At 32.8% G+C, this 24,029-nt stretch overlaps 5 protein-coding genes across 6 annotated transcripts; all 5 read left to right on the top strand.

Annotated features, from left to right (window-relative positions):
• Nucleotides 1–262: 262 nt before the first annotated feature.
• On the top strand, nt 263–2,449 carry LOC137833514 (uncharacterized). The gene is made up of 5 exons (XM_068641858.1): nt 263–454; nt 613–743; nt 846–1,205; nt 1,870–2,012; nt 2,316–2,449. The coding sequence occupies exons 1-5, from the start codon at nt 263–265 to the stop codon at nt 2,447–2,449; spliced, it is 960 nt and encodes a 319-aa protein (XP_068497959.1).
• A 2,777-nt stretch (nt 2,450–5,226) lies between these two features.
• LOC137833513 (uncharacterized) lies at nt 5,227–6,342 on the top strand. Its single transcript, XM_068641857.1, has one exon. The coding sequence runs from the start codon at nt 5,227–5,229 to the stop codon at nt 6,340–6,342; it is 1,116 nt and encodes a 371-aa protein (XP_068497958.1).
• Nucleotides 6,343–9,472: 3,130 nt separating this feature from the next.
• LOC137831817 (hypothetical protein At1g04090-like) lies at nt 9,473–12,242 on the top strand. Of its 2 annotated transcripts, none has more exons than XM_068639649.1 (2): nt 9,473–9,843; nt 10,535–12,242. In XM_068639649.1, the coding sequence occupies exons 1-2, from the start codon at nt 9,729–9,731 to the stop codon at nt 12,109–12,111; spliced, it is 1,692 nt and encodes a 563-aa protein (XP_068495750.1). In that variant the 5' UTR covers nt 9,473–9,728; the 3' UTR covers nt 12,112–12,242. The 2 variants fall into 2 exon arrangements, with proteins under 2 accessions (XP_068495750.1, XP_068495751.1); XM_068639650.1 differs by having other exon boundaries at nt 9,480–9,843; nt 10,551–12,242.
• A 963-nt stretch (nt 12,243–13,205) lies between these two features.
• On the top strand, nt 13,206–16,418 carry LOC137831816 (uncharacterized). Its single transcript, XM_068639648.1, has 6 exons — nt 13,206–13,309; nt 13,440–13,513; nt 13,645–13,714; nt 15,064–15,173; nt 15,883–15,997; nt 16,074–16,418. Exons 2-6 carry the CDS (start codon nt 13,450–13,452, stop codon nt 16,156–16,158), a joined length of 444 nt encoding a protein of 147 aa, XP_068495749.1. The 5' UTR covers nt 13,206–13,309; nt 13,440–13,449; the 3' UTR covers nt 16,159–16,418.
• A 783-nt stretch (nt 16,419–17,201) lies between these two features.
• Nucleotides 17,202–22,213, top strand: LOC137831815 (inositol phosphorylceramide glucuronosyltransferase 1-like). The gene is made up of 10 exons (XM_068639646.1): nt 17,202–17,775; nt 17,915–18,035; nt 18,424–18,609; nt 18,751–18,914; nt 19,828–19,935; nt 20,109–20,246; nt 20,339–20,473; nt 20,776–21,061; nt 21,181–21,304; nt 21,845–22,213. Exons 1-10 carry the CDS (start codon nt 17,524–17,526, stop codon nt 21,984–21,986), a joined length of 1,656 nt encoding a protein of 551 aa, XP_068495747.1. The 5' UTR covers nt 17,202–17,523; the 3' UTR covers nt 21,987–22,213.
• Nucleotides 22,214–24,029: the final 1,816 nt, after the last annotated feature.

Genomic DNA, 24,029 nt, shown 5'->3' with positions numbered 1-24,029 from the left:
ATTCCTATTTTATAGCTTTCAATAATTCTAATTTTATTATTATTATATATATATATATATATATGATTGAGTAAATCAAAATGAATTAGATCAGTTTTGCAATTTTGTGTAATTACGTTTAATCAGTTGCTACAACCTTTTGCCTTCTCTTATTTCCTTCAATTGGTTCCTACAACTGGTATCAAGAGCTAGTCTGTTATCATGAACCCTACCCAATTATCAGTCTCTATCCTTGATGGAAAAAATTACAATCGGTGTGCAAATGAGAGTTTTGTTTGATTATCATGAGTTATGGGATGTTGTTGAGAGTGAAGTGTCTGCATTAGGTGATAATGCAACTGAGGCGCAACGAGTAGCGCGTGATCAGAAGAAGAATGAATATAAGGCTTTGTATCTCATCCATCAAGGGATGAATGACGAAACGTTTGAGCAGATAGAAGGAGCAACAACTGCAGTGAGGCTTGGACAATTTTGTCAACCAATTATAAAGGTGATGATAAGATCAAAAGGGTGCGTCTTCAAACCCTAAGACGCCAATATGAATTGCTGCAGATGGAAACCACAGAGACTGTTGATGTCTATATAAACAAAGTTCTTGCCTTGACAAATCAGATGAAGAGCAATGGTGAAACACATTCAGAACAGGCAAAGGTGGAAAAGATTTTGAGGTCTTTAACTCCCAGATTTGAACATGTTGTTGCCGCAATTGAAGAGACCAATGACATTTCAAAAATGACAGTAAGGTTATTGTCTGGTTCTCTACGAGCGCATGAGCAGCGGATGAATGACAATAAGATTGAAAAACCAATTGAACAGGTTTTACAAGCACAAGTCTCAATTGGTAGCTCCTATCAAGAACATGGTAGCTATTTCAGCAAAGGTCGTGGTGGCCAACATCATGGAGGCGCTTGGCGCGGGGAACGTGGTCGCGGAGGACGAGGAGGCATTTATAATAAATCAAATGTTGAGTGTTATAATTGTCATAAACGTGATAATCATGCTGCCAATTGTGCTCAAGAAGAAAGTAATCACGAACAAGATGAAGAGGATCATGCAGTACTAATGGCAGCCACATCAAATGAAACTCCAAACAATCAGACTTGGTATTTGGATACAGGTTGCACAAATCACATGTGTGGTAAGAAGGAGTTGTTTGCAGATTTGGATGACTCATTTCGCACAAAAGTGAAATTCGGTGATGGCAGGTTCGTTCCGGTGACTGGAAAAGGGCGATGTTCCCAGTAGATATTCATATGGGTGATTTCAAGTGCTTGAATGCAATAGTTAATAATGAATCGTGGTTATGGCATTTACGCTTTGGACACTTAAATTTTTAGAGTTTGGAAAATCTTTCCAAAAGAAATTTAATGAATAGTTTACCCCATATTCATCACTCTGATCAATTGTGTGAGGCTTGCATTCTTGGCGTGCAAAATTTCCTTTAGAGCTTGTTCATACAGATGTTTGTGGCCCGATGAACATATCATCAGTTGGAGGTAATAAGTATTTTTTAACCTTTATTGATGATTTTTCAAGGAAAACCTAGATTTATGTATTGAAGAGCAAGGATGAGGTATTCCACTGCTTTAAAATATTTAAAGCATTTGTTGAAAGAGAGAGTGACAGACAAATTAAGATGGTGCGTAGTGATGGAGGAGGAGAGTACAAGTCTAATGAATTCAAGAGGCACTGTGAAGAACTTGGGTTGCAACATAACATAATTTGTCCCTACACACCTCAACACAACGGAGTTGCTGAGAGAAAGAATAGAACAATCATGGACATGGCGAGGAGCATGCTTAAAGCGAAAGGTATGCCAGATTATTTTTGGGCTCAAGCCGTAACATGTGCGGTATATTTGATAAACAGAACACCCACTCGGAGCGGAATCAAGCCCAATGTGCAACACTTGAAAGTATTTGGGTCCATTACTTATGCCCATGTCCCTAAGACAGCAAGATCAAAGTTGGATGATAAGGCAGTGAAGACCATTTTCATTGGTTATAAAGAAGGTGATTATTAGTCGTGATGTTACATTTGCCGAAGATGAGGAATGGCAATGGAATGCAACAACTGAAATGGATTCGAAAAAACGATATATTTACGTTTTGAACGATGATGTGGAAGATGGAGTGAAGCACCTACAGTTCAACCTGAAGCTGTAGTTCAACCTGAAGTTGCAACTCCAATTGCAACTATGATGGAGCGACCAAGAAGGCAGCAGCGACAACCTGTACATCTTCAAGATTGCGAAGTAAATCTTGATGATGAAGTTGATGACAATGGAAATTTGGTTCACTTTGCTTTTCTTGCAGAATCAGAGCCTGTGAGACTTGTCGATGCCATTCAACACCCAAAATGGCAAAAGGATATGAATGAAGAATTGATGGCGATTGAGAAAAATAATATCATAAGTCAAATTGGGAAGGTTGTTCCAAATCAGAATTAAGGGAGGATGTTGGTTATTCAGATTTTATTATTATTAATTATGATTTTATTACCCTTAAACTATTTTACTGTTATATTGCATTAATGGTTAGTTTACAAGTTTGTTAGTATTCCTATTTTATAACTTCTAGTAATTGTAATTTTATTATTATTATTATTATATATATATATATATATATATATATATGATTGAGTAAATCAAAATGAATTAGATTAGTTTTGCAAATTTTGTGCAATTACGTTTAATCAGTTGCTACAACCTTTTGCCTTATCTTATTTTCTTCCATTAGTTCCTACAATACCCATGAGCTGATCAACATAACTTTTAATTATTTTTTTCTCCTTTATGCTTTATGCTATTTGAATGCTTATAGTTATTTCACAACAAGAATATTCTTTATTAAGATAATCCCAAATCTATTTGACAAATTTGAAATTCATAATTCTTGTAAAAATATATTTTTGTATAGAAGAAAAAAATGATACATTTTTGTCTTTTTCTTTTTTTTTCATCTCCTGTGATACTTTATTTGAGTCACGGTTAGATTTTCACAAGCTACTCGAGTTTTCACTACCTCCCAAAGATTTAGTGTTTCAAGATGACTAATCATTCTTACAGCCTATAACTCATATTCCTCAACATAAAAAATTGGCTTAGAACTTACAATGTAGGTATCTCCCTTAATTCGTGTTTCTCCTAACTTGTGCATCCCTAACAAATAAAGGGTTTTGATACCAATAAATTATACCTTCTTGTTGTGAGTAACCTTTAACTAGTAACTTAACTTTGTTTATGACAATCTTACATTGCTTGTATAGCTTGTTATGAAACACTCATCTTGCACCTGATAGATCTATTTTGGGTTATTATATGTCATACATATTTGATTACATAGTTTTTTCCAACTTTCATCATCTCGCATTTTATTGACGTTTTTTTTGTGGCTCTATCTCAAAGGTCATATTTGATTCAACTTTTCTTACTCATTCATTGAGATTTTATATAGTTATACTTTGATCTATTATTAGCATTGAAGTCCATACAATCGATTATGATATATTTATAGTGTCTTGTGAGTGGTCCATATAAATTATTTTCTTCCTCTCTATATCTTAAAAGTCATAACAAAAATAATCATTTATTTTGTTGTAATAATTCCTTATTAAATTTATGCAATCCTTACATAAATAATTTATTCAATTGTAGACATTTTAGAATTATAGATTTCATAGATTTGAAAAGTTTCATAATATTCAGTAAACTTCTTTTATTATTTTGGAATTAGACTTTTCTAATTTTTATTCTTATTTAATGTTGAGAATAAAATATTAATTTCGATAATGATGAAAATAAAATGTTAGATTTTCTAACTCAATCTTACTCCACACAACCCAAATTGAATTGTTTCACTATTATTAAAAAACAAAGTTGCATACATACTTCATATACACTACACTATGAAACTCATTCAAGAATGTACGCTAGTTGAAACCCTATAAAAAAGAACAACACACAAGTGTATACATCTACTAAGTAACACCACAAAACTCCAAGTGCTACAAAAGATTTGAAAAAAAAGTAGTAAAAAATATGATCTTTATTGTGACTTTGATTCAAAAGTAGAAAAAAAAGAGAAAAGAGAAGTATGCAAGTTTATCAAGTCACATTTTCAATTCAAAAGCTAAAATTATACTCAGTAATCAATCAATCACTATGAACTTTGGAGCAATCTTGAAAAGTATATTTCAAAGTAAGAAATATATATATATATATATATATTTTAAACTATTATTACTGAAAGTTAAGTGAAAATTTACTTATATGTTTCAAAAACTAAATTTGAAGAATAAATTTATTTTAGTTGTCAGATAATGCAAGGCTCTCAATTGATATACTTTTTTATAAAAAAAAAAAATCAAAATCTTAATATATACAAGTAAGCAAGTCTTGAATATCTTTTACCAAAAAGTATGGTTGCTTTTGTAAATATACATTAAAAAATAGCAAACAATAAAAAACTAAAATACAATCAAGCATTAATTTAACAATTGAAAAATAAAAATGCCACATTAAAAAAAAAAAATCATTTTAAATTTTAATCACAGTTCGTATTTTCAAGAATAAATAATTATTAAAATTGGATATCAAATGGTTGAAAATTATTTTATATAGAAATGTTTTTATATCAAATTCGTTGAGATGGTATAATAAGTTTAATCAACATTTGAGATATTGAATTTTTTTTTTATAATTGTGTTACGATTTTATTTTTAAAAAAGATCTAAAATATATATATATATATATATATATATATTTTATTTGATTCTTAAAGAATATGAAACTATACATATATCGGAAAAAAACAAAAAATAATTAAAATTAGTTAAATTTTGATTGCAAAATAATTTCATGAAAAAGTTTTAGCTAAAAATTGAATAGTGTAAAAATGATGCATTTTGAAGAAGCTTCCTATTCAACCTAATTTTACAATTAATGATTATTAAAAATTTGTTTTTTCCGTTTCCTCTTCCCAGCACACGAAAGAAGACACACCTGTATTGTGATGTAATCCAGTAAGTTTGACAAACAAAGTAACCTTCGCGTGTGTCTGAAATGGCAGCCACACGCGAATGAGCCTAAGATATATAAGAACCAGCCACGAGTGAGAGAGATAGAAAGAGTTTTGCATTGCGAAGGGTGTGTGTGGTAGTGTGACCACCGAACCACCGTAGCAGCTATCATCCTCGCCGTCAAGTTCCGTCCAAGCTTCCAAAATCATGTCCCAGGTTGCAGGATACCAGCTGCTGGAAATCAATGTGATGTCGGCGCAAGATCTGCCCCGGGTCTCCAAACCAGTTCGGGCCTACGCCGTGGGCTGGCTCCACCCAGACCGCAAACTCACCACCCAAGTTGACCAAGAGGGTCACACCAACCCCACGTGGAACGAGAAGTTCGTGTTCCGCGTTGACGACCAATTCCTCGATTCCGATGACGCAGTCATAACGATAGAAATCTACACTCAGGCATGGCTCAGCCCAGTCCTCATCGGCACCGTCGGCATCCTCGTCTCAGACCTCCTCCCCACCAACAGGAAACCAAAGCTCCGCTTCGTCGCGGTCCAGATTCGCCGCCCCTCCGGTCGGACCCAGGGGATCCTCAACATCGGTGTCACCCTCCTCGACAGCACCATGCGGAGCATGCCACTGTATTCCGACCTAAGCTCCTCCGATGGCGGTTACTATGACCCAACGGAATCTAGAAAAAACAAACACGCAGTTACCGAGGAGGACCGTGAAGAACACTCGCCTTCGGATACTACTAGTCTTCTGACGCTACAACGTTATCAGAGCGAGAAAAACGATTCCACCATCGATGATTACGCCTACCACGGGAATGCGAAACGTTACTTCTACGATGAGCAGGATTCGGAAGTGGGTGTGAGGAAAGGCGGCGTCTTCAACGGAGACTCGCTCATTTCCGACGTGGGGCCGTCGCCATCGATGGTTGCTTCGGCGATCTCGAAGGGGTTGTACCCCATGCCGCCGCCGCGTACGGCGGATAGCTCGACGATTGACGGGTGGTCGGAGAATAGCGGGACGGAAGTGATGAAGAAGAAAATGGAGAAGTGGAGGATGGAGCTTAGTCCGGCGTATGAGGATTACGACGATGAGCGGAGGAAGCTGAAGCAGACGTCGCCGCGCGAGGGACAGACGCCGAGGGGTGGCTCGAGGCGTGGCTCGAGGCGCGGCGGGCCGTCGTGCTTCGGATCGGTGTTTGGGTGTGAGATTACGATTACTTGCGCGAAGGGGAACCGCCGGAGGAAGAACGGAGATGGGATGAGTCGTCTTACGGCGGCGTCGTCGGAACTGACTTACGACGAATCGTATATTTGAGGAATTGAGAAAAGGAACTTCACTAATATTTGGGGGATGAGGAACACATATTCATTCCATAATTCACAAAGCAACAAAGTTGATGTTATAATTTTTTTGATATTATTGATATAAAACCCATAAAATACATGGTAAAGATCACACCATTACTTTTGTTTTATAAAATTCATACATAAAAAAATAATATTATGATCACAACTCTACTTTACTATTACATTATACTTATTTTTTAATTAATATATATATATATATATTATAAATAGGTTGACAACTAATTTAATAATATTGTATTAAATGAGTCAATTCATTTATGTTTTTTTAATTTCTCCTACTTTGCATAATGATCCCTGAGTAAAAAGTATGTCAATTTTTCATACTTATTAAATAATATAAATTATACAAAAAAAAATGATTAGTTTAACTTAGTAAGAAACAACTAAAATATAAAGCATTTTTTGAAAGTCTAAAAGTGGGCTAAAAAAATTGTTGAGAGAATAAAGAGACACGTGGTAAATAGGAAATCAATTTTCATAATTTATCTTTTTTTGGTAGTTGTGAAGTAGCAAGAAAAAAACTTAAAATATTTTTAAAAAGTAATATTCTACCACAAATGCATTAGACTAAAAAACATCTACTTCATATTTAGTTCATCAATACCTATATATAAAGGGGATTCCCCTCTTAACTCCTCTTAATTTTTTTTTCTTATTTTATCTTTATATTAATATTTAATTTTATTATGGTCATTGTGTCATTTCTTATTTTCCTCTTAACTGCTCTTAATTTATTTTTTTATTTTATCCTTACTTAATAATTTATTGTATTAATTTATTTTGGTTATTTGGACATTTTATAATTTCAAAAATTAATAAAATAATTTTTTTATTTATTTTATTTGTTATTATTTAACTGGAGAGTGGAGAGAATGGGGAGAGTGGAGAGAGTGAAGAGATTGATTAGTTACTTTTCTGTTTTAAAGATTTTTTTCTCTATTAAATAATGTAATATTTTGTGGACCTAGCTGAAAATTTGTTACGTTACTTTTCTGATTTAAACTGATATTTTTTTTTATTAAAATTGATTTAAGAAAGAGATTTTATGATTCTCCATTACACATAACCCACATATCCTACTTTCAACTTTCTCTCTCCTGTATAGGTACCTACTTCCCACTTTCTCTCTTCACTTCTCTTTAACTTCTCATTTTAATGTTATTAAGAAAAATTATTTTTAAAAAATAAAAAAAATACTAAAAAAATAAAAAATCCGAATACACATGCACACGTCAGTGCCTGTGTTCCCGCTAGTTAATAATTAAAGAAGTAAAAACATAATTAATAGTAAAAAAATTAAAAAAAGAATTTCATGAGGAAATTGATTCTGTCATAAAATAAACAAAATTTCCTAAAAAAATTAATATGTTACCAGAGCAATGTTATAAAAAATAGACTCCTCAACTTTTTTTCCAGTGGGCCGCAAATTTTACATACTCTGACAAAATATGAAATAAAAACATATTTAATATGTTTTTTTCACTGATTGTAACGAAAATATCCCTTATAAATTGCGTTGGATAATCCATCACAAACAACTCGGAAATATAATATAAAATAAATTTAATTTTGTCAAACTGTTTATACATATTTTTATTAATAATATTTTATTTAATTATACAATATTAATAATTACAAATCATATCATAAAATAATTGTTATTATAAAAATACACACTCTAATATAATATACTTATACCATAAATATACTTAGTTATGATATTTTTCATTAAAATTGATTAAATATTTTGTATTTGACTAATATGAAATGAAATGATAATCTTTAACTTTTAATCTAAGTATGCTTTTATTTTTTTTTACGGTTGATTCAGTTTATAATCGTCTTAGAGGAAGTTGATAAGGGGAGGATAGGAGGTGTAAAGCGTAACCTTCTGCACTCGTTATTGCTTGGAGGGTGCTGAAAAATAAGATAGTCACCAGGGTCAATTTGGGAAAGTGTGAGATCGTGTTAGATAGTCATTTGTTGTGTAGTTTCTGCAGGGTGGAGGAGGAGTCCTGTCGACATTTGTTTTTTGAGTGTAGATTTGCTTGGCTAGTTTGGAGTCATTATTTTGAATGGATTGGAGTGCAGTTCGTGTTTCACAACGTATGCTCCTTTGCTGAATTTTTCCCATTTCAGACTCAGAAATGCTTCAAAAGATGTATTGGAAGCTGTTTGGATGGTAAGCGAGTTGTGGAAGCATAAGAACAATGTAATTTTTAATAGGGGCGTGACTGACGTTCCAAAAATTTTTGCCTTGGTTCAATTAAATGTTTGGTCGTGAGTCACTGTCAAGTCTCATGCTACTATTTTCTTCTTTTCTAACTGATGTTTTGACTATCTGGTATTTTGTAAGAGAATGATTTGTTGATATTTTTTTTCAGGAATTTGTTCTTTTAGGTGGAATCTTAGGATCCAATTAGGTGAGTTGGATTGAGTTTTTTTATACAGGTTGAACCATCCCTGAAGTGGTTCATATTTATTAATTTCTATTGTCAATAATTATTTTTTATAAACAATGTGAAATGTATGTTTTTTATTATTTATGTTCTCAACAAAAACTACTTTTCTCTATTATAAAATATTTTTATATCTACTTACACATTCAACAAATTGAATGAGAATAATCTTTTAACTTTTAAGCTAAGGATGCTTGGTGTATTGATATATTGAAGGCAATAGAATATATGCTTGATAAAAGTAATTGAAATACATTAATGGTGAAAAGCAACGTGTTATTTACGATTATACGTTTTTTCTAAGAATTGACACTGACATGACATCCTCAATCGCTTCACAACTGTAACCCACAAATCGCATTTTTCCTTTTGTTGTTTTGTTTTTGCTTCATCCACTTCATTTCACTACATGGTAAGCAAGCAGTAAATAATTGGGTAGTAAATATGTACTCTGATTCTTAAATTTAATAATCATTTTCTTCTATAAAACTATGAACAATTGAGTTAAAAATACTTGTGAGAAGTGAATTACAGTATTTAATTCACTCTTATGCAACAAAATTGATTTTTTTTTACATGTCCATGAGGATATTTGTGTGGGCAAAAGGGTTATGTTAAGCAAGAAAGAGATGTACATGAAGACGATGAATCAGCAAGAGTGCGTAGAAAGAAAATTAAATGGACCATGTTTTTCCTCTTTTGTTGTTGTCACTGGTCAACGCAGATATAACGAGGGGCAGAGTAGTTCACGCATTTTCCTGTTTTCCATCAACAACACATTAAAAATCCTCCTCCTTTCTCCTCCACCCTTTGATTCAGAACTTTGGAGAGGACTCTGAAGAATAAACCATCTCTGCCACTTTCTTTGCTGGTGATGGTGTCAGAGATGTTTAGCTGTGACTGTTTTTGGTGGAACAGTGTTCCTGAATCCTACCCTTCTGAGCCAGAGCCCTTCTCTCTGCCAGCACCTCTTCCACAATGGCCACAAGGTGTGTGCTTTCGTGTATCTTCTGTGGCTGTTCTTTTCTTTTTCTTAGAATCTGTTTATATCCAAAAACGTTATCTGTTGGATTATATCAGCTGCGTTCCTTTAGGCATGATTAGTTTATGTTTCAAAATCTTAGTTTAATTACCATGTATGTTTACATTCAAGCTAAAGCTTGGATATTTAAAGTTTCAAACCTTAAATCAATCACACAATTAATTTACTTTTTTAGACCATGTTCTTTTTTCCTCTGATGCTTTCAACTATTCCTGTGTTGATCCAAATTGATACTCGTGAATAATCTTGTTGATGTAATAATGGTCTGAATGTTTTCTTGAACTAGAGCTTTGATGGTTCAATATTTAACAGCTTTTTGGCATATATAGTTAGATCAGAAGAGAGATTTGTAATTCTTTATGTGTCATTCCATTATTTTGACATCTTGCTTAATTTTTTTAAGATACAATCACTTATTTGATGATGAAATAATAGTTAACTGTACCAAATATTTTAACTTCGGGTTAAACATGATTAGTTGCCTTAACCCTGAAGGGAGTGGACATAGTGTCCTTACCATTTGTCCTACAGATCTTGAAGTTGAATTCTTGACATCAATAATTCTTTAATTATGTTGGCTCCTATTTGACTTTCTATATTGTTGTGCCATCAAATGTTTGAGGATAATATGGTCTCAGGTGCTGGTTTTGCTAGAGGAAGGATAAGCCTTGGAAGCCTAGAAGTTTTGAAAATAAGGAAGTTTGAGAGGGTTTGGAGCAGCCCAAGGTCACGTGGTAAATCTCAAGGTTTCGTATTTTACAAACCTTTGGAGATTCCAGATGATTTTTTCTGCCTTGGTCACTATTGCCAGTCCAATGATCAGCCACTGAGAGGACATGTTCTTGTGGCTCGTGAGACTTCTTCTGAGCCCGAAGCTGAATCTCCAGCTCTTAGAAAACCAATTAACTACTCTTTGATATGGAGTGCTGATTCACCACATGATGGAAGTGGTTATTTTTGGTTGCCAAATCCTCCATTTGGGTACAAAGCAATGGGCATAGTGGTTACTAAGACACCAGATGAACCTGAAGTTGAACAAGTTAGATGCGTGCGAGCCGATCTGACAGAAAATTGCGAGACCTGTGATCTATTACTGTCTATGAACTCAAAGTTTTCAAAAGTTTCATTCAAGGTTTGGAACACAAGGCCTTGCAAAAGAGGGATGTGGAGTAGAGGTGTATCAGTTGGGACATTCTTCTGCAGCACCTACTCTGACTATGAACAAGTGGCAGATATTGCTTGCTTGAAGAATCTTGACTCCACTTTACATGCCATGCCAAACTTAGACCAAGTTCATGCACTCATTAACCATTATGGCCCCACTGTGTACTTCCACCCTGATGAGATATACTTGCCATCATCAGTGCAATGGTTTTTCAAAAACGGAGCAGTTGTGTATTCAAGAGGCAGTGAGAAGGGTAAAGCAATAGATAACCAGGGTTCAAACTTACCAAGTGGTGGAACAAATGATGGTGCTTTTTGGATAGATTTTCCTAGAGATAATGATGCAAGAAGTAATATAAAGAAGGGAGATATAGAGAGTGCAGAACTCTACGTTCATGTAAAACCAGCTTTGGGAGGAACATTTACTGATATTGCTATGTGGGTATTTTGCCCCTTCAATGGACCTGGCATACTTCAAGTGGGGTTGGTGAACATTGAGATGAACAAGATTGGTGAACACGTGGGTGACTGGGAGCACTTCACCCTTCGTGTGAGCAACTTCACAGGAGAACTATGGTCTGTATTCTTTTCTCAGCACAGTGGAGGAGAGTGGATAAATGCATTCAACTTGGAGTTTATTGAAGGAAACAAACCAGTTGTTTATTCATCAAGGCATGGCCATGCAAGTTTTCCTCATGCTGGAATCTACCTTCAGGGAGCATCCAAACTTGGAATAGGAGCAAGGAATGAAGCAGCTAGAAGTAAACTTGCAGTGGATTCCAGCAGCAGATACAAGGTTGTTGCGGCTGAGTATCTTGGTGAGGGAGCTATTGCAGAACCAAGTTGGTTGCAGTATATGAGAGAGTGGGGTCCTGCTATTGTGTATGGCTCACGTTCTGAAATAGACAAGTTGATAAATCTGCTTCCAGTGTATGTTAGATTATCTGTGGTGAATTTGTTTGAATTGTTTCCTACTGAGCTTTATGGTGAAGAGGGACCAATTGGTCCAAAGGGAAAGGCCAACTGGGAAGGAGATGAAAAGTGCTACTAATCCCCTCACTTCTTCATCACTTCTTCTCATACTTTACTTTGGTTTTTGTATTCTCTAAACCATATCAGTGATTCTTTGGTGTAAAAAGGGATTGGAATCTAAATTAATACATGAACATTTTTTTTATTTTAGCAGAAGAAAAGGTGAAAAACAGAGAAGAGAGAAATATATGAATAGACATACGTGAGGAACATAGTGTTTAATACAATGGAAACATGAGACAGACATGACAAACAACATTAGCACTCCATGATCAATAAACAATTTTTTTTATTCACACTATTTAAAGTATAAAATTAACTGACACAATCTAACTCATGAGATTAACTTCAACAATTTAAAACAGGGATTAATAATATAATGAATGAGATTAACTTCAACAATTTAAAACAGGATTAATAATATAATGAATGAGGTTAACAATCAACGATGAGATTAAATGTTGGTATTTAACAAATGAGATTAATAGTTAGTATCAAACTAATGAAATTAAGATAGATTAATCCTAACCATGGATGAGATTAAGTGTCACAATCTAATAGATAAAATTAACTATAACGAACAAAATCATCTGATATATTAGTTAGATTGTTGTATCCATTATATTGTGATAATTAATCTCAACTATTATATTAGTAGTTATTAGATTTAATAAAAAATTAAGCTTTACAATATTTAAACACTAAATTAAATAAATGAAATTATGTGTTTTAATACAATAAAAAATATTTTAATATCCATATCTTTTGGTTATCTCTTAAAAAGATATTCATATGAACATAAGAAACAAAAATATTATAACACATGTTTCTCATTAGAAAGAAAGATTTATTTTTAATAGCGGTGTATTTTTTTTGCACAATTAAATGGAAACGAAGGTGAAGAATATTTAATGTTATCGATTTTAGCATGTAAAATGAATGTTTATATTAATTTTAATTAATAATTTTTTAACAACTTTATACTATTTTTACATAATAATTAACGAATATAGTTTATATTTGAAAACAATGAATATAACAATTTTTATTACATTTTTTATATAAAATAATAGGAAAATTTACAAGATAAATTTTAACAGATATAACACTACTCTTTATTGAACAAACAAAAACATTAAGGTCAGAAACCTGAACCAGCAGATCCTCTGTCCAAGACTCTCTCTTTCTCTCTGTATCTTCTTCCTCCATCCATCTAGGTTTTCACCCAATGCTTTTATTTTACTATTTCTGATTAATTTTCCTGTTTTGTTCAAGTTAAACTGCAAAGAACGTTAATCCAATCTAATCACTGAACTGTTTGTTTACTTTTTTTATTTTCTTTATCAGGCGCGACACAATGGATTGGGCGTTTGTGCATAAAGCATGGGATAAGTGGGCTTCTACTAACATTGGTTATTCTGGTCAGCAAGATTTTGCTTTCAAGCCACATTCATATATTTGTTGAATTGTTAATATTAATTTTGGAAAATTAATTTTGTAAATACTGTAATTTTGTTATATGTATCTCATATTCTGATCCTACTACTTCTAGGTCATCCGTTAAAAGCTGCTTTGCTAATTAATCATGACCCCACTGGACCATCTCGATTGTTATCTACCATGTAAGAAGGATTGTGTTTGATTCTTGTTATGTATTTTAGTGTTCTTTTTTTATCAGGTGTGGTTTTTCTTTATGATGGAAAATTATATGGAATGAATGGAAACGTAAATCTGTTGCCTACAGTCTAGGTTATAAATAATTGAAGCTCTTATCTTGCAGTTTGGATGAGTTTTTATTTCATATTGAACTTGTGCGAATTCTAAATAAACTATCTTGTCCTAGGCTTCCATGATAATACCAGTTTATGTTGATCATAAATTTTATACCCGTGCTTATTTAGCCCTTCTGGATGGAGTACTATTTTCTAGTTATGCTCTAATAAGGCTACACCTCCTAGTGAATAAGATTTTGCCGTTGTTATTGCTCTAAGGACGCACCTGAACTGCTTGAAACAACAAAACAAGGGTCACTATTGTTGCTTGAAACATACATGAATGAATGCTTCATCAAGTACCCAAAGCTAGCCCCATGAAGCAGAGTGACTCCTTTTACTTAAGTTGTCTAAGAGTATCAAACACGTTTTCAACATTGACTTCTATTTTTTTGTTGGCTCAGACACTTGAGCTGATATCTCCATTTGACTATTCTCGTTAAAGAGATCAACATTGTAAAAGTAATCAATTTTTAAACATTTAAAAAGCTCTCTTACTTAGAATATAATATAAAATAAAATAAAATAAATGTCCATTTTATTATTCTTGGCGCTGCTCATTATCATTAGATAAATGTAAACCTTAGGAAGTTATTTTTGTCCTTGAGAAGGTGAATAAACCTTTGTTGAGAGATAATTCATTTTCTTGTTTTTTGGATTATTTATTGAGAGACAAAGTGCTTCATTATAAATCTTGATTTGCAATTAGATCTTTTGTCATGTTTGTATTTAGTTTCATTTGATTATATGTATATGTGCATGTCCTAGTGTCAAATATTTTAAACATTAGCCACGTTGTAACGACCCTGTGCTTTGTAAGGCCGCACAGATTGTTCTTGATGCTCCTTCCTCTTCAGTTTATATCAGGTTCATTCCTTAGGATCAAAGGAAATGTCTTGCCTGGTTAATATCATTGTATCTATTCAGCAAAACTGTTATTGTTACGTTGTATTTTTTAGTCTAAAAACAAAAGTAGTTGTGACATTGTAAGTTGTTCTGTGTTTTTTGTTTGAAGATCTTTTTTTTTATTTTTCAATGCTTTCTGTGGTTGAAGAATCTTAAGTGTTTATTTCTGAAAATTTTGTACGCATTGCCTGCTAAACTTCATGCTTGCTTTGGGTGGCACTTCTTTAGCTGGGATTTTCTTTTTTATTTCTAGAAATATTGGATTTACCAATTGAGTTATTTGAGGCTGGCAGTGCTGCACAAGAAGGAATAAAAGCTAATCCCATGGAATTGAGTCACTTTATGGACTTCATCAAACAAAATAAACTCCAGACAGAGCTCTTCGTTATTGGATCCAATCAGTGTAAGCTCAAACTCATCTGTATTTTGTTTTCCTAAATAATTAGTTGCTGCTTCCTGTTCTTCAACTTCTTTTATGCGCTCTACCATAAGGAAAGGACATTTTAATTTTCTGAAACTGAAGAATACCACTTTAAGAAATATATCTATTTAATATGAGTTTAAGACTCTTGGAGTTTTGGGCTTATGGTTTAATAACTCTTGGAGCATGTATGGTCTTGATTCTTGTTTCAGACTGTATACTGTTGAGGGATAATATACTGTGTTCTACTCGGACATATATTGTTATGAACTGTGTGCTGCCATTTTTTGGTGGTTTAAAAAGTTAGTTGAGGATATTTAAAAATAGAATTGTACTTATGCCATAAGTATATTTGGCTGTCTGTGAATAAAATTCGTAATCGATGGAAGTTTCCACTACAACATTTTCAATCTTTTTAGGAGAACATAAACAACACACAAGCTGTGTGAATATTTTTAGCATACACTTATCAAAATATAATTAACTTTTTGAAAAAAAGGAGGTGTTATCAAGCATACACTTGGCATAGAAATTTGAAAATTTACCATTTCCTGGGGTGGATGCGTGCACGCGCACACACACATATATATATGGAAATATTACACATTCTAGAAACTATGTGTAACTTTATCTATTGTCGTGGTGCATTGTAGTTTATCTTATACTTTACTAATGGAAATTTGGATGGCAGACTTGGTCACATCAATTCATGAGAACTGGTTTAGTGCAAGGTGTATAAACACGTCAAAGCCCGCCGGTGAAGGTGTTATTGTTATACAAACAGCAGCATATATCTTGGTTGCTCTGTAAGCATATATAATTCAAATTCAGCCTGTTTATCATGAACTATCAATGCACTATACTCATCATTCAGTTTCACAGGTATGAAGGTTCCATCGGTCCAGCATCTCGCGCTATGGCAGCTGCTGATCAGTTAACTTGGCAATTAGGGCGAAAAAATCTTTGAAGTTGTCTTGCAGATCTGTAGCATGCACTAACCACAAGGCTAACTTTTTTCTGTTTTCACTACCATTTTTGTTTAGATGGTTGCAGCCATGTATCTTGGTGATGGAGCCATTGCCATGACAGAACCACATAGGTTACAGTGTATGAGAGAGAGGCTCAACCATTACTAAGAGTATTCTTGGTTCATCTCAACCAAGTATTAAATTAAGAACCATGACCAGAAATATTTTAAATACCAAATAGTCACTATAATTGATTTCATGCTGATTTTTATAATCTTACCGTAAGAAACAATTTTGTTCACAGGTCAAACTAATCAAAATAAAATATCAGAAAATCATTTTTCACAAAATATATTTAAATATAAATCTTTATAATCAGTTATATGAATAATGAATTATAAATATAAATAATTATTTTAAAGATTTATCTAAACACACACTTCATCTTATCCATAATATTCCTGAGCTTATTTAAATAGGTTACAAATTGACTTAGTAAAATCAAATTAATAGGCTCAAAAAAAAAAAGCGTGCAATATATATATATATATATATATATATATATATATATATATATATCAAGAAACTTCTGAAAATAAACTTCCTTACATTCGCAAATTACTTAATCACAATCTCACGCCACCTCAAGTAAAAACAACAAAATAAGATGTTCAATACTTGTATAAATGAGCAAGATATTTAAGGTTTAAGGTATTTCATTCGCTTTTACTTTTACACGGATCCTACACACAAGAGATATAAATGTGATTCATTTATATATATATATATATATATATATATGATATTTTATGACTTTTTTCACAGTTAGGAATTGAACATTTGTTAGAGAATTTATAAGAATTCACACTCGTCAACTGAATTACATTTAGAAAAAAAAAATACATATAACAATCTATTTTTTTTTTAGTTTTCTTAACTATATTTTCTTAGTTATAAAGAAAATAAAAAGGACTTAATTTTGAAAAACAAAAGTTTAAAATCTTTTTTATTTTCTCTTTAATTTACTTTCCATTTTTTTCTCGTACCTCAGATATTTGAACAAAAGAAGGCTAAAAGAATAGAAAAGAATAAGGCTTTTGAGGATTATTGTGATTTATTCTTGGTTTCCTCGAAAATGATAGAGGGGGAGGCAGCGTTTTGCCGTGGAACACACAGCAGCAGATCAGAAGTCGCAAGCACGCAGCCAGAGGAGACAGCCAGAGTTCGGGTCAGAGACGACGGAGAAAAGCAGAGCTGGAAAATTCAATTCAACTTTCAATCATTGTGTAACCCGCGACAATAAATTCAAGTCAGAGCCCAACAGAGAAAGAGAGAAGGCGGTGGCGAATCGGATTCGAGTTATAATGAAACCAAATAGTGTTGCATGGTGGTTATGTTCGATCATTTGCATAGTTTTTGTTTGTGGTCAATTCCAAGGGTGTGTAGGATCCAAGACCAAGAGAACGGATGAAGCATACGTCACTCTTTTGTACGGAGACGAATTCTTGTTGGGTGTTCGAGTTCTGGGAAAATCAATACGTAACACTGGATCCAGCAAGGACATGGTGGTCTTGGTCTCCGATGGTGTCTCTGATTATGCCAAAAGCCTTCTCCGGGTATATCATCATCTTCTTCTTAATGGGTCTTCCACAAGATTTGAAATTTTTAACTTTATCTTTCTGTTGACACCTTACTTTTGTGTGGTTTGTGATTTTAACTGTTGATTTGGTGGATTTGTGTTTGAATTTGTTGAAGGCTGACGGGTGGATAGTGGAGTTGATTAGTTTGCTGGCGAATCCTAATCGAGTGCGTCCAAAGAGATTTTGGGGTGTCTATACAAAACTAAAAATATTTAACATGACTGATTACAAGAAAGGTAACATTTTTCTTTGGGCCTTTTGTGTGCGTATATCGTCTTAGTGTGGAAATAAGGATGGACTTTATAATTCTCATTTAGGTTGGGAGTTTAATTTTCATGCACTTCTTGAATAAAGACTATTAGATTATCAATCAATGAAAAATCATCTCAAGTATGATTTTTAAAGTTGTTGTTCTAATTAAATTCTTGCTTTTGAAATGGGAGTATTTAATATGCTCTTGCATTTAGTTAAAGTCTTCTTTTATTTTTCAGTTAGTTGTTAGTTGCTTTTGAATCAATTGAAACTTGAAGATACAGTTTAGGCTTTTGGTTTTAAGCTTTCTCTCTTATAAGGGGTACAGTGTGTGGCTTATTGGCTGTTTATGTTCTGAATGTGAATGTGCAGTTGTTTACCTTGACGCGGACACTATTGTGGTTAAAAGTATTGACGATCTTTTCAAGTGTGTGAAATTTTGTGCAAATTTAAAGCATTCTGAGAGGTTGAATTCGGGAGTCATGGTGGTGGAGCCATCTCAAACTGTTTTTAATGACATGATAAGCAAAATAAAAACTACTGCATCTTACACTGGAGGTGAGAACAATTTCTTGGTAGTTTTATATTCAATTACTCTGTTCTTTTGAATTATTTTTTTTAATTGCTATATTGCTCGATATAATTTAAACCAGATAACTTTTTAACAATGGTTTTCATCTGTTTTTCTCCTTTTGGCAGGCGATCAAGGTTTTCTCAATTCATATTTCTCTGGATTTCCCAATGCACATGTTTTTGAGCCGAATTTGAGTCCTGAGGTGTTGAATTCCAGACCAGTTCCTGAAATGGAGCGACTATCCACACTGTATAATGCTGATGTCGGTCTTTACATGCTTGCTAATAAGGTACTAGAATATAGGTAACGTGGGGATAATGAGTAGTTAGAGTCAGTGAGGCATTGGAGATATATTCCCTATTTTAGCTTAATTATGCTGGATCTGCTCATATGAGTTTAGTTGAGATGGAAGATTTACTAGGTTTAATTGCACAAATAAATGATTATCCTGTCTGATAGAGTACTACACTTTCATGCCTGTCCAGCTGTGATTTGTTTTATATGTGCTTTCTTTTCAGCAGATATTTTTTGTGATCATTGGAATAGGTTATAGCATTCAAGTGACCTATATTAATGTTGACCAAGGATTTATTTAGTGCTTCTATATAATAAAAAATTCACTGTTGGCTATGTAGCAGTTCTACAGTTTTTTGGTTTTCCACTAGCACAAATTCTCATGCAAGCAAACAATAAAGTAATAATTAGTTGCTTGTAGGCAAAAGTACGTTGGGCTCTTTCCCAATGGAAAACCAACATAAGAATCAGCACATGTTAATCTGAGCTTATTAATGGGTCAAGGACTCAAGGTGATGATCGGTTTGGTATCCACTTAGCGTTTTCTTCTTGTCTCTTTATGTTAGAAGCTTACTTTTTAGGCATGTGTGGTTTGTAGACACTTTTGCTTGCAATCAACTCTGAAATGTTGTCACTTATTTTTAAAAGTAGTGATAGGCGTGTGAAAATTATTTCATTTAGAAATCAGTAGTCTCTTGTTAAGATTTTTGTTTCATTAAGTCCTATTTTCGGATCATGTTCAATGACCCTCCCCCATAGCTTCGTATAGTGAGGAGCCTTTTTGGCATTGGGGTAAGTTAGTATTATGTAGAAGTTCTTTTACAACATGTATTTTTCTGAGCATTAATCTGTATTTCATCTTTCAATTCTATTACCTAACATTCCAACTTTCGTGCTGATCTATCCAGTGGATGGTAGACGAAAATGAACTCCGTGTGATTCACTATACACTGGGCCCCCTTAAGCCTTGGGACTGGTGGACTTCTTGGCTTTTGAAACCTGTTGATGTGTGGCAGGTAAATTTGCAAGTCAATTATCATTTTTCGTTCTGATGTTATATTATAAAAAAAATTCTCATTGTCATAATTATAAAGACCACATTTTGTCTAAGTAATTACGACTGTCCAGTTGAAGCTTGTTATAAGAAGTATACTGACTTGTTTATTCTAACCTTGGTGGTATGCTTTAGGATGTAAGGGAACAGCTTGAGGAATCCCTTCCTGGAACTGGAGGGGGGCAAAATCCTAAAGACAGTTTTCTTGTGAAATTTCTCTTTTTGCTACCTTTATGTGCCTTACTTTTCTTATGCTATCATTCATTTATGAAGGTAAGCTATAATGGATTGATATTCTTGTCCAATCTCTAAGCATTAAGCTCGCACAGCTTTATGTAAGTCTCATAACATTGTATTTTCTGTAGAATCAAGGGCACTTCAGTTCATTTTGTAGAAGCTCGCTATGTGATCAAGCCAGACACCTTTATTATAGGATTAGATCAAGCGGGCCACTTATTTATACTAGTATTTCGACATCAACGACTAATTCAATCCATCAGGTTGGTTTTCTCTTCTGTCTTCTGGGTGGGGATTTGGATCTTGTCATTCAAAGGACCTCACATGTGAAATCATTTGATGAAAGACAAACACATTGCCCCTTCGTGTGGGGCTTCCTCCCAAGTCCCTGGCACCAACTCCGACATTCTTTCCTGCTCAGGGAGCTACGTCTATATGACTGATTATCCATATCATCAAATGACCTGGTCATGTTATGGCTTCAAATGAGAGGAAGGTTGAACTTAATGCTTAGATTTATGTGTGCTTTTAACATACTAAGATTTGTTTCTATGGTATCTTGCAGCTCTTACATGGTGCTCAGAACAAGGTTCCTGCTTATTTGGGTGGTCTTTCTGTCTGTGTCTGTTTTATGGTTGCAGTGGTGTCTCTAGGATTATCACTCTTGATTGTTCCTCGGCAAGTGATGCCATGGACTGGATTGCTTTTGATGTATGAGTGGACATACACAATTTTCTTTATATTATTTGGAGGTTATCTCCGTTTGATTTATCAGTGGGGAAAAATAGTGGGATCACGAGTAGCATCCTCCTTGTCAGATCCTGGGTCGTCCAACCATGATTCTGAAAAACGTATGTTCTTCAAGAGTGAAGCATCTTTTGTGGTTCTGTTTTTCATTTAATTGTGATACTGAGATACTTTTCTCTGTTATAATATTTTTATTGAACCTATATTCTCTCTTTATTTACAGGTCATCAGCGACCCGTGTCATCTTGTGATATTACTACATGGTACTATGGTTTAGGGATGGCTTTGTTGGCCATTGCAGCTCCATCTTTGCCTTGTCTTTTTGGAATAACTGCCTTGTTTGTAAGGTAACTTGTTTTCCAATATAGTTATGGCAAGTCTGGTTAAAATACTTCTAAAACGTTTTTTCTTGTTCGTGAAACTTAGCTTTCTTCCAGTGGCATGTCTTTGGTATCATTGACTCGGTCAATTTTGAACTGAAGAGAAAATGAGAAAGTTTTGAACTTTTGTTTCTAAAAGTAAACTTTTCTCTTTTCTTCAATCAGACAAAAGGGAAACGCCTTGTTATCTTATTTTCCGTGTTATCTCTTTTTTTTCTTCTTTCATCCAAAGAGACCATAAAATAACTTCCAATTTTCTGTGTTTGACTCTTTTTCCCTGTCATTCTCTAATTCTTGTTAGAATCTTGTCTTGACCTTTTTCCCTACATCACCACACATTACATTGGGAGCACCATCAATTATTTGTGGTGGGTGGAAAGTCAACAAAACCTTCTAGAATGCCTTCTCAAACTTTGAATGGATGTAGAAGTAGTTTTTGGAACTAAAAGCTGAGACTTATTATGAGATATTTGATTGAAATTACACTTACATATTTATTTTTAACAGGTTAGGTTTGATGGTTGTTGGTGGCATAATACTGGCTTCTTTCATGACATACGCATCGGAACATCTTGCTATCCGATCATTTCTTAAAGGGTTTGATGAACGTGACATTGCTTGGAGCAGCAACTCGTGTTTCCTATGTTGACTGTGACAGTAAGAAGTGGTGAGTGATGTAAACTATGGTCGATAATCTATTCCCTTTTTCAGATTACACATGTAACGTTGTTTTTGTGAAAAATGTATGTAGGGAATTTTTGTCTATGTTCTAGCAGAGGTTTTGTTGTAATATTATTGTTATTTTTGAGAGGATGACCTTATTCTATTTAAATCAGACGTAATAGCTATACGTGGTTAAACTTCATTTTACAGAAACTTGTTGTTCATTGAGTTATCGTGTCTGTGGACATGAGTATGATTATGTTTTAGAGGGTTAATTGTTACATGGGGATTTCTTCCTACACCCCTATACTTTCAAAAGTACCCAAATTATCCATTTTGAATTCTATCCTTTTATTTATTTATTTTGGATTGTATAATTTAGAATACAAATTTTGAATTGCACATTGGGAAATGCAAATTTTATATTTTGAAGTTCACGTTCTAAATTACAAATTTTGTATTTTAAAATGTGCAATTTAAAATTTATATTTCAGATTATACAATTCAAAATAAAAAAGAATTTCAGAATATAAACATTAACAAATTTTAATTTCTTGATTATATAATCTGCGAACTCTTCAAATTCTACATTTTAAAATTTAAAAAAATTATTAAAAATATTAAAATATAATTTGAATATTTTTAAATTATGGAGTTACATTGGGGTGCAGGAAGAATATTTCTTCTTACATTTGTCGTTTATTGTGGTGGGTCACTGAATGTTTGGTAAGATTAACAACCTAGCTTAGTAAGTGTTTTTTTTTTTTTTATATAAAAATAGTTGATAAATTAACTCTTGTAAATTTTATATTGAAGTAGAAGTGTTTATTAAAATAATCTGTTAGAGTAATTGATGAATATAAAATAATATAAAAAAAGGACCTATTTATACCCGTGTATATATATATAGGTAAATATGACTTTACTTGCTTTAACTAGTTTTAGTGACTTTTTAAATATAAAATGTTTTACAAAAAGAATATTATTATGAAAAAGTATAACCCTAATAGGGTGAACATGAGTGAAGTGGTAGTGGAATTCTCACTACAAAATCATATATTGGACTAATTCATACAATATTATCTATAATTAAACTTTAGTGAGACAAACACTTCCAAAGTGATTTGGTTATTTTTATTAATTAAACACTTTCAAACTACTCCCACTTCAAGTCAAAACAAAACAATGAATGGAAAATAAATAGAAGTTCGAAAAAAATATTCACTAATATTATTAAAACTATTTTCTTTTAACTTTTAGAAAAATCACCTTAAAATATATAAAAAAAATACCTTTTTTATTTCTTATCTGAGGGTTAATATCATAGAAACCTATGGAAGATTAATTTAAAAATATGAGTTTATTATCAATTTAGATATTCTATTCCGTTATTCATATTTTGTTTCATTACTTTTTTTTCTTATTCTAGCCATAAATTTTGAAAAAAATAGGCTCTTTTTACTCAATGAATAGAAACATGGTTTAATCAAAGATAAAATTTGACCATTGAATTTTGTCTCATGAAATTTGCATGTTTAGCACATTACGAAGAGTTTAATAGATATGCATCAACAGATATAATTAATTAAAATTCATCTTTAACACAACTTTAAAGTAATTTTTACCATTAAATTATAATATTATAAGAATTTTTATGTTGTTAGTACGTATTAATTATTATGCTATTAAACAAACACAATTTTCATGTCAAATAATAGCGTAAAAATAATACATGAAGTGAATATTTGTAATGAAATATGAGAACAAGTATGCAAATAAACTATTTAAATGGGTACATATTTTTTTGTTATTTATTAATTTTTTTAATAACTAATTTATGTTGAAAATTTAAATAATTATCTTTAGTTTAATTTTATCCCTTTTATTTATTAAAAAATTTCAATTTAGTTATAATATTTTAAAAAATATATAAATTTGATTCCAATTTTTATTTAAAATCATTAGCCTTATTTTGTTTATCGATTAGACTATTTTATTAATTTTAATATAGTAATTCTTTTTATATGGA

Source organism: Phaseolus vulgaris, chromosome 6, assembly GCF_000499845.2.
Source record: "Phaseolus vulgaris cultivar G19833 chromosome 6, P. vulgaris v2.0, whole genome shotgun sequence".
NCBI lineage: Eukaryota > Viridiplantae > Streptophyta > Magnoliopsida > Fabales > Fabaceae > Phaseolus > Phaseolus vulgaris.
Note: the sequence above shows the minus strand (reverse complement) of the source record. Positions and strands in the feature narration are given on the sequence as shown.